The 10,695-nt window shown below is 34.1% G+C and overlaps 2 protein-coding genes across 3 annotated transcripts in view; one reads left to right on the top strand and one right to left on the bottom strand.

The window, feature by feature from the left end:
- The first annotated feature begins 1,638 nt into the window (after positions 1-1,638).
- Positions 1,639-10,695, top strand: part of Dbp73D (putative ATP-dependent RNA helicase Dbp73D) — an 18,538-nt gene continuing 9,481 nt past the window's right edge. Inside the window, exons 1-8 of one of the 2 annotated variants that reach the window (XM_080163594.1) lie at positions 1,639-2,006; positions 2,408-2,486; positions 2,951-3,111; positions 3,954-4,043; positions 5,138-5,244; positions 6,633-6,716; positions 9,437-9,595; positions 10,089-10,144. In XM_080163594.1, the coding sequence (XP_080019720.1) occupies positions 1,929-2,006; positions 2,408-2,486; positions 2,951-3,111; positions 3,954-4,043; positions 5,138-5,244; positions 6,633-6,716; positions 9,437-9,595; positions 10,089-10,144 (814 nt within the window). In that variant the 5' untranslated portion in view covers positions 1,639-1,928. Of the gene's footprint in view, positions 2,007-2,407; positions 2,487-2,950; positions 3,112-3,953; positions 4,044-5,137; positions 5,245-6,632; positions 6,720-9,436; positions 9,596-10,088; positions 10,145-10,695 lie in introns of both variants that reach the window. The other variant, XM_080163593.1, reaches the window with a different exon arrangement.
- On the bottom strand, positions 6,902-8,925 carry LOC145321931 (uncharacterized). Its single transcript, XM_080163592.1, has one exon. The coding sequence runs from the start codon at positions 8,823-8,825 to the stop codon at positions 7,005-7,007; it is 1,821 nt and encodes a 606-aa protein (XP_080019718.1). The 5' UTR covers positions 8,826-8,925; the 3' UTR covers positions 6,902-7,004.

The raw sequence follows: 10,695 nt of genomic DNA, 5'->3' as shown, positions 1-10,695 counted from the left end.
TACTCGCAGCTGGCTAAAATAACAATACATCCACTCCCTTCCTACTGGATGAACAAACTGACTGAATGAGGTTCATAATAGCAACCTAAATTGACGACAAATTTTCCCCTGTCAATATATCCAGAGAGGGAGGGGCCAATAGACTGTTTTTACACTGGTCCCAGAAGTTTCATGATAATGTTTTCTTATTTGTTGGCTTAACAACTTTGGGAACTTTAGTGAATTTTGATTGGTTAGCTCAATAAGTTGAGTGTTCTTACATTTCAACCACCCACTAATTGTAATCTGCAGAAGGGGTATTTTTGTGTATCATCATTGGGGATGTACATCCATTTATCGGCCACTGTCTTATCCCTTTAGATCCTTGCTGTATACCTATTCTTATTTTGTAGAAGAGGAAGATGAAGGGGCAGAGGAAGAGCCACTGGGTAGTGAAGACGACATATCTGACGAGGATGCCCAGGAGCTGTATGATACGGATAATGTCGTCGTCTGCCAGTATGATAAGATCACAAGGACTAGGTAAGTGTTTCAGAATAAAGCAAAAATAATATTTTGATTCGGAGGTAGGTATTTACCATGTTGGGAGGGGACATGGGCTATTTATTACACTAGTCCCCGAAAATTTTAATTAACGTTTTCTTATTTTGGCTCATCAACTTTAAGGACTTTTATTGATTTTTGATTGTTTTTACAATGTGATAAGTATCCAAACTTTTTAACCACTATTAATTGTAAGCTATAGATGGGGTAATTTTGTGTCTCATCATTGGGGATGTATAATATATATCAATTTACCGGCCATTGTATTATCCCTTTAGATCCCAGGTATTTACAGATTATGTGGAAAATGTTTAATTTAAAATCGTTGTTTTGCTACAAAAAAATCTTTTTATATGTTATCAAAGGCAATGTTTTGTTATGCTCATTTTTGGCTTAAAAGTATGAAGTAATTCTTAGACTGGGTTTGTATTCGTAAGGACAGTTATCTTTTTTTTTCATTTTATAAAGTGTTCATGAAAATCAATCTTGCTTTTTATAGTGTAGGTATTTTATTTTTTTGAAGATTTTTTAACTTTAAATATTAGAAAACTATTTCGTTTAGAAACAAGTGGAAGTTCAATCTGAAAGATGGTATCATGAGCTTAAATGGAAAAGACTATGTGTTCTCCAAGGCCCATGGAGAAGCAGAATGGTAGAACAGTTACACCAAGAATCTGGAAAAATCCACCAAAAATTGTAAATTGTAAAAGTCATGATTTTATAATACTCTGGTTTTATGTTCCTTATTTTGGGCTTTATTTTTACAGTTAAGTTTCATCTATCTATAATACAAAGTAGAACGATGTCTGTCTGTCCGTCTGTCTGTCCGTCTGAAGCTTAAGATCTCAGTAACCACTGAACCGATTGGGCTCTACTCTTCAGGGAATATACCTACTGGTCCTGTGATGGTTTTAAGCTATTTTCTTGGGGGGTGGGACACCCCCACCCCCCCTAAAAATGAAAAATACCTCCCCCCCCCCCAAAAAAAAAGATTTTTTTTACTTTTTCTTTTTAAATCTAAAATACGAAAAATTAGGTTGATCAAACCTCTTGGGGCAAAGCCCCTAGAGGCTAGGGGCGAAGCCGCTAGTGGATTAATAATGTACCAAGTTAATTGTATTTTTTTTATGTAAATCTATTTTTTTGTTCAGTTTCGTAAGTAAAATCTTTAAAAATTTAAGCTTTTAGATTTTAATGTTAGGCATTTAAACTCTTTTATTATCAATGCTGAATGTTAATTAAAGATGATACTGTAAGAACCGGTTTTATTACAGAGGAAATAATGTTTACTTAGTCTTTTACTACCTACTTATATTTTTGCAAATTAATAAGTAAAATAAGTATCTTGTTTCAGATTAGACTAAAAAAGGCGGGAAAAAATCAAAATGGCGGATTTTCACGTGGTGGAACGGTTTGATCCAACCAGAGTTGGAGAACAGGAAACTGTGAATGATGAGAGTGAGGTATTGTAACTTGTATCATTGATTTAAGTTGGAAGGGATTTATCCTCAGAAGAAAGATTATTTTTCTTCTAGCTTTTCTATTTTCATAAAATATAAATTTTAGTGTCTCACTAATCCTTTTAAACAAAAATGCGAAGCTTCATATAGGATGATTTATAACTATTTTTGAGGGTCGTTCCCTTGTCCTCCAAATAGAAATCTTCCCCGGAAATAAATACTCTCCTATATTAAAAGGCCTAGCCGTTAATTTCATATAGGACATCAATTTCATTATTATACATGTATATCATTATCTAATTATTGTTCATTGTCTTATCACTTAAGATCCCTGATAAGGGTTTTAATTTCAAGAATATTTTTTTTATGTGCTAGGTACTCTATCTTTGACATTTTATTTTAAGATTTTGGCCAAGCTGAAGAAAAAGATTGAGAAGCGTAAAATTGAACAGGAACACGAAGAAAAAGTTGTAGAGGAGCCAGGTAGGTGCAGGTGCAACCATGGATATTAAGCGATAAGACAATAGCCGTTGAATTGATGAACATCTCCAATGACAAAACAAATTATCCCTTGTTTTGAATTAAATTATTGATTGGAAATTTTTTGAAACTTTGGGTACAAGTGCAATTTGAAGTCCAATGTCTCCTACCTCCCTAAAAATATGCTAGTAATTGTAAATAGGTTTAGAAAGTATTAATAACTTTCCTGTTTAGAATATAATATTTAATTGTTTCTCATTTGAATACTGGAACGATATGGTTCTCCTTTACAAGGAAGCTTGTTATAGGTCCAGGGTAGCTGGATTATAAATAATTTGGGAGAGGGTACTGCCACCTCACATAAGAAATTGTCGACTTCCCTTCCCCCTTCCTTTAAGTGCCCCCAGATGCCTCTAGTGGCATAGCTGCTTGTAAAGCTATATTCAAAAGTTATTTTATTTTTTCAGCTCCAAAGAAGAAGAAAAAAGAAAAGAAAAAGTCACGTATTTGGAAACCCGAAACTGATCCAGCATCTGAGCAAGCAGAGGTTGAAAAGAAAGAGAATGAAAACAAAGAACCTGCAACGTTTACCCTCATTGGCCAAAATATTAAACACAAAAAGACGAAGGTAAACATTTTTAAGTAGTATATAGTAATAGATATATTATTACTTGGATGTTGCACCAGATTTTCATGTATTGTGATAAAGTCCTGCACGCAGCTGGCTAAAATAAGGATCTCCCTCTCACTCCCCTCATACTGAATGAACGAACTAACCAATAAATGATGTTCATAATAGCAAGATAATTTGATGAGAAATGTTCTCCTCTCATAATATCCACGTATTATCCAAGGAGAAACGTTTATTATATTACTATAATTCAATTATAGAGTTGCTACGCTTTAAAACAGTGCCTTTCTGTTACAGGAATTGCCATGCCAAGTTTCAAAATGACAGGACTAGTCTAACTTGCCTAAATTGACGGCATGACCTTGATTATCAAAAAGCATCGCAAAAAAGTGTTTTTCTTAAGGCGGACATCATATAATTAGCGGCTGATTTGTAGAGTAGATGCGCTACAAATATTGTGACGGTAAAATATACCTAACCACAGAAATATTACGATAATATCTTTGATCCAAAATTTTGAAATAGAATTGTGTAACAGAGAATCTTTGCTACCATAGTAGACACAACCGAATCGGTTCAATCAGCGGTTAGTGATATCTTACGGTACGAATTGACGGACAGACAATTGTCGTTATACTTTGTATTATAGACTAGATAGTGGATTCAAACAATCCACTCTATAAGGTAGTAATTTTGCCCTGATAAAAAAAGATCTTTAGAGATTGATACACACACAGAATTTACTTCATACAATAGTATTATGCAAAGTTTTAAAACCATCAGACGATTGAATAATTCTACCCAACACTTGTTGAAAAAAGTAATTTTGTTCTGTATAGGTGAAGCGTGTACTACCAAACTGGCTGTTAAACCCAGACATAGCAGAAATTGATTATCTCGCGGATATGCTTCCCATCACTGGAATGGAGGTAAGATATCATTATTCCCATCTCTAGTATGGAGATAAGACATGCTTCTCATCACTGATATGGAGATATGATATGCTTTCCATCACTGATATGTAGCCAACTAAGAATTTCTTCCCATCCCTGATATGGAGAGAAGATTGCTTCCCATTACTTCTATAAAGTAACATATGATTCCCATCTCTGATATGGAGGTAAGATATGCTTCCTATCACTGATATGGAGATAAGATATGCTTCCTATCAATGATATGTAGCCAACTAAGATATTCTACCCATCTCTGATATGTAGCTAACTTAGATATTCTTCCCATCACTAATATTGAGGTAAGGATGTACAAGTAATCTACCAATGTTCTATCACTGCCAATAACACAAAAATTATTGTATGAATGAAATATCTACGTACTTTTACTAAGTGGATATTTTTTCTTTATATAGTAGCGAAGTTACTCTGAAATTCACTGTCACAGTCAGTCGTAATGCTATGGCAAAATTGTGATTTTCTCGGCTGCTTTTTAAGATGTACTGATGTTTTTTGTTGATCAATTTACTTGGTCCGTCGTTTTTTTGGACATTCAGCAAAAAAAACATAAATGTTTATTTTTGTAAAGGTTTCGTGTTTTATCTCTAATTATAACCTATTCTCCTGTTTTTATTTATTTATGACAATTGAACATAATCTACTCTAAAACTCATGTTGACCGTACCATTTGTGTTTTTGTGCTTTGCTACTCATGCATGCTCTTATCCTTGTTTAATATTAATAGGTAGGTAAACATACTATGTTTATTTATAGGAATGACCTAAATTCCTTAAAAAATATAAAAAATAATACAAAAGACAAAAGTAATTTCTTGTTAAGAAATATCAAGGTCGTAAAACTAAACACAACCCGTTTCCATAAGTAGCGTATTCAGTCTTCAAACTCAACTTGAATTTTCGAAACTAGGTGTAAAATTGTTTTGGGTTGGCTAGAATCATATTCTTGGTTCCTTGACCTTAGTTTGGGTGCTTTATTATTTAGTAAGGTGTGTTTTATTAATAACTTGTGGATGTTGTCATCCTTGCTTTCAGTGCTTATACTTTCTTTTTAAGGGATTGGATACAGTTCTGGTGAATCATTTACAAGAATTAGGTTTTGAGAACTATTTCCCGGTGCAAAGACAAGTTATTCCAATCCTTATGAAGCCTCATAAATATAGGTAAAGTTTAATACAAAATATATTATAAAGATAAAAGTAGCACTCCCATAATATATATTGAATTCCATTTGTTACCAATTCATGAAAAAACATTTCAGATATAAGGGGGGGGGGAGGGGTTAATGCAACCATCTCGTAATCAGTGAGCAAATGGCATTTAGAATTCTAATTTCGATCTAAACTTTTGCATGAGTAATGTTTGATAGGTCTATTTTCCCTAAATCGAACAAAAAGTTGGAAAAGAAATGGCTGGCGGCTCAGCCGTTTTTTGCCTATTTTCAGAGTAAATCCATCATCAATTACGTAGAAATCAACTTTTTAAAACATATTTTTGGTTTAATTCATGTTAAATGATAGCAATAACCATTTTTGAAACTTCTAGTACCAACAGCTACCGTCTAGAACCGTTTAATATAGTTTTAGAATGGAAACAAGTATTATGTGGAGATAGGTTTCGTGACTAAGGGAGAGGTCATTTTCTAGTAAATCCCGTAAAGGTGTGTGTTATAAGGCCTAAAAATAGTAGTAGAACGATAAGGTGCTCTAGATATATGTATTCCCTATTGAATAGAACAATAGGGAAATTTTTTTTTTTTTTTTGATAACCGTACCTGGATTATCTAAAAAAAATACGAAATTTCTATCAAACGCTTTGTTTGGCTCAAACTGACAAAAATTAAAAAAAAATATAATTATAATAATAATGTTCTCTATAGGTACAAGGTAAAGGTTAAGAACAATCTATACCATTAAACAAAGGAAGAAGTCATTCTTTACAGGTTGATTTATTATAATTATATTTTTTTTTATTTGTGTCAGTTTGAGCCAAACAAAGCGTTTGATAGAAATTTCAGATATTCCAGTTACGGTTATCAAAAAAAAAAAAAAAAAAATTTCTTCCCTATTGTTCTATTCAATAGGAAATACAAATATATAGAGCACCTTATCGTTCTACTACTATTTTTAGGCCTTATAACACACACCTTTACGGGATTTACTAGAAAATGACCTCTCCCTTTGTACTATAGATATCCAAAAAATGGCAAAACAGCTAAGCCGTTAGCCGTTACTTTTCCAACTTTTTGTTCGATATAGGGAAAATAGATCTACCAAGGATTACTCATGCAAAATTTCAGATGGAAATTCGAATTCTAAGTGCCATTTGCTCACTGATTACGAGATGGTTGCATTAAACCCCCCCCCCCCCTTATGTAAACCTAAATTAATAATTCATAAAATCTTTGCTGTCCTAAAATAATAGCTAAACTTTTTTTAATCAAATTTTTTAGTGTCTTTACATCAAAGAAAAGACTGTTTTATCTTTTCATTTTTAGATGCCATAAGTTTTATTTTATAAAACATAATCTTGTTATGCATTTAATTTTTAGACCCCATGATGTTTGTGTATCAGCTCCTACTGGTTCTGGAAAAACTCTTTCTTTTGTCCTTCCAATTCTACAAGCCTTAAAATCCAGGAATAAAGATGTTTAATAAATTGTAATAATTTCTCCTTAAAAAAAAACTTGCTAATTAGCCTAAAACCTGCCCTTGATCAACACCAAACTTCCCTTCAAATTAAAAAAAAAATAAGCTCAGCTTTTTAGTAGATCACACAGACAAGAAATCCTACTACCTTTTATTATAGTAATGCCTTAAAGAATTATTTATAACTTTATTAAAGTTGTTATTCATACAAGTTTTATCATTAAGATAACAATTAAACAATATTTTTAAAAATTAAAGTTCTGGTCTGATTATTTTTAAAACTTTTTAAAGCTGATCCATTGAGTGATTTGTTCTTCAAGAATTTCCAGCGGTCCAGCAGATTGGAGGACAATCTCATGAAAGTCTTTGAGATTGAATGCATCTCCTAGTTCAGTTTCAGCTCTCTTCCTGAGTTCCTTGATTTTCAGTTGGCCAATCTTGTAGCCTGTAGCTTGTGCAGGCCAGGTAATGTAGCGGTCAATCTCTCCTCTGATGTTAGTTTCACTTGCTGCTGTATGTGCCAGCATATACTGTACTGCTTCTTCTCTGGTCCAGCCCAAGGCATGCATACCTGTATCAACAACTAGCCTACAAGCCCGGAATATTTCCTCACTGAGATGGCCATACCTGTCAAGTGGATTACCATACAGGTCCAGATCAAATCCAAGTGATTCAGCATACAAACCCCATCCCTCAGTATAAGCAGTATTGATAGGAAACCTGGAAGGAACCTGGCTGTAGATTCTATCTTCCATTACCTTTCTAAACAAAGGCCATTCTGTCTTTTCAAGCATGTAGGATCCCTGTAGATGATGTCCAGGAATAGTTTCATGAAGAGTCAAACTGATCATTTCATACCTTGGCTGGGAATCATACTTGTTGGTATTCACATACAGACGTCCAGGTCTCTTGCCATCAGGTGTACCTGCAATGTAGAAAGCTGCAGGAGCATCTGGTGTACTGGGTGGGATCTCAACAATCTCCAATTTTGTGGCAGGCTTGTTGTTGAATATTTGGAGAATGACAGGATCAACCTTATTTTCAATAATATCCTTGAAAGCAGCTAGTAATTCCTCTGGGGAGTCAAAAAAGTTGGCCTTGTCATTCCTAATCATATCTGTGAACTCTGGTAGAGTAAGATCATATCCCATCTCTACAATGATCTCTCTCATCTCATTCTCTATTCTTTCAACTTCCTGCAGTCCAGTATCATGAACTTCTTGAGCAGTCATGTTGGTAGAAGTGTGGAAGGACAAACAAGCTTTGTAGAATTCTTCACCATTCACTGGCAGGGATGAAGCTGCTATTTCAGGACGGGCAGCAGGAATGTATTCAGCAGTCAGGAAGTTGGAGATCAGCTGGAATCCAACCTGCACAGAACTTTCAATGGCTTCAGCAGCCTCATTCTGCAGAGATTCCACATCTTCAGGAGCAACATTAGCCATATCCTTGAATGGTTCATAAAAAGCTGTTTCTCTTGCAGGCTTATTGACATGATCATCACATTGACGGACTGTTCCAGCCATAGAAACAGCATTGTTAACCTGTCCAACTGCCACAGCTCCTCTCATAACTGTTATAATCTCTTCAGCATAGTTGTTAAAGGCCCCAAACCTTTCAATAAGATCTAGATAGTCCTGTTTGGTGTCAAATGATGCCCACTCAATTAGTTTTTGGTAGTCCACCTGCACACCTTCCATATAATTTATGGGGAAGTAAAATCCTTTGAAAGGATATCCCTTGATGAAAGTATCAAGTTCAGCCACAAGAAACCTAAGGTTGAGTAGCAGATCATCATTCTCTGCTTGATCCATCAACTCTTCTGCTGTAGCTTTCATGGCTAGGCAGGATTCTTTATCTTCAGCAAATCTTTCTTCAGTAAAGGTTTCCAACATGCTGTTGTGCTCTTTGGATCCAGTAAGGGTGCTGAACTCAGGGCTTCTGCGGAGGCGCCATTCCCAAAACTCAGTGAACAAATCCTCCGCCTGTCTTGACACAATAGAATTGGCAACTATTGCTGGCGGACTGCAGTCTGAAACCGCCAGCAGGACGGCCAATAAGGCTGCTGCAGGTAACAATAGTGTTTGCTTAAACATTGTGAGTTTAAAACTAAAGCTAACCTCTCATATTTCATATAAAGTGTTACTTATGCAAATACTACGTGTAGGTCCTTATCTTTGTATTATGACACTTTAATTTTCATGAAAAACATAGATAACAAATATAATTTGAAATATAATCAATAAACAATTATATTGAAATAAAATTTACGCAAATAAATTAACTTTAATTGACTTTGAATGTAGACTTTAATTTTTTTCTAAATGAATAAGATATCCTTATATGAAAGTAACAGGATGTGAGTCTGTCTGTGTTTACCAAAGGATTTGTTAACCGTTGGACTGATGTAACTTTAGAGTGTAGCTTCTCATAGGACCTGTTAAGGTTTAAAACTATTTTAAGGAGGGTACCATCACCCTTCCAAGAATAATAGCCCCTAACGCAATGACCCTCAAAAAATTTTTTTTTTAATACTAGAATTGAAAATTGGAGCGCAGCTTGACATAATTACATTACAGAAAAGTATTAGAATATTAATTATAATGTTTGTTTTTTTTTGTGGCAGAATGTTGGTGGCATATTATTTTATATTCCTCACACATATCCCATGCAGAAAACCAAAAAAATTACATCTTTAAAATGGAACTAGAGTTGTGCCAAAAGTTAGAGCTTTAGTCGTTGTGCCATCAGCTAATTTGGTTGAGCAAATATACCAAGTTTTCAACTTGTTTGCAAGTGGGACAGGACTGAAAGTGAAATCTCTGGGCATCAACGACTTCAAGCAGGATCAAAGTCAACTCTACAGGTTTTATTCTGATTCTAGTTTATCCTTACATAAAAGTATCAGGATGTCTATAATATGTGTGTGTCAGTACTTCAGGATCTAGCTTACTGCTGGACCGATATGGTTCTCCTATACAGTGTAGCTTCGTAAAACTATTTTTGGGGCAGGGTACAACCACCCTCCCAAGTTAATAAAAGCCACTCCTTAAGCTTTGAATAGTGCAGATACTCGATGAACAAACACATATTACATTTTATCATTTCAGTTTTCTTGGTTGTCCCAGGGATCTTAAAGACATTGCATGATAAATTGATATAAATACCAATGATAATAAACCAAAACACTTTTTCATGTAGATTAAAATCATTGGTTAAATAGTTTGGACACTAATGGTGTACAACCAACCAATTAAAGCTCAACTAAAGAACACAAACGTTTTTGAGTCAACGAATAAGATAACGTGGCTATCCCACATTTTTAATCATTAAGAAATGTTCATTATGTTATATTTTAGATTTGGAGATACTGGAATTTTACATCAGAATGTTGACATTCTTATCAGTACTCCACGTAAGTAGTTTATTTTCTCGGAAAAATACCTTTTTTTTAGCTCTCGCTGAATTTCGTAAAGGTGTGTGTTTTTAAGACTTCAAAATGGGAGGACACTAAAATTTTGTATGGCAGTTGCTGTAATATGGTACAATATAGAACTGTGATGAAACGGCAGCGGCAAAACCAGTATCTCGCGCATTTTTTTCTGTCACAAAGAGATAGTTGTATGAAGTGCATTTAAATAGTTTGATTGCAAGCATAAGTTACAAGAATACCATTTAGATTTAACATACATAATTTTGTATAACAATATAGCAATCAATTAGGCACTTTAAAAATTGTAAATGTGCTGGGTTGAAAACAGAAATATTCTTAAAACTACCTGGTAGAAAATTTAATTTTTTAAATATATGCCCTATAGATGTAGTTTAAACTATTGAACAGAAAAAAAAAATCAGTTCACAAAATTCAAGTTTAAATACACTTTTGAATAATTTCCATTTCATTCTTTATCTAAAAAGTTTTTAGCTTGTATTGTCATTGCTTTTGGCCATAATTTCCTTGTTTTT

The sequence above is a fragment of the Acartia tonsa genome, chromosome 6, assembly GCF_053477335.1.
Source record: "Acartia tonsa isolate MP-2025a chromosome 6, ASM5347733v1, whole genome shotgun sequence".
Taxonomy (NCBI): Eukaryota; Metazoa; Arthropoda; class Copepoda; order Calanoida; family Acartiidae; genus Acartia; species Acartia tonsa.
This window is presented reverse-complemented; position numbering and strand designations above follow the sequence as displayed.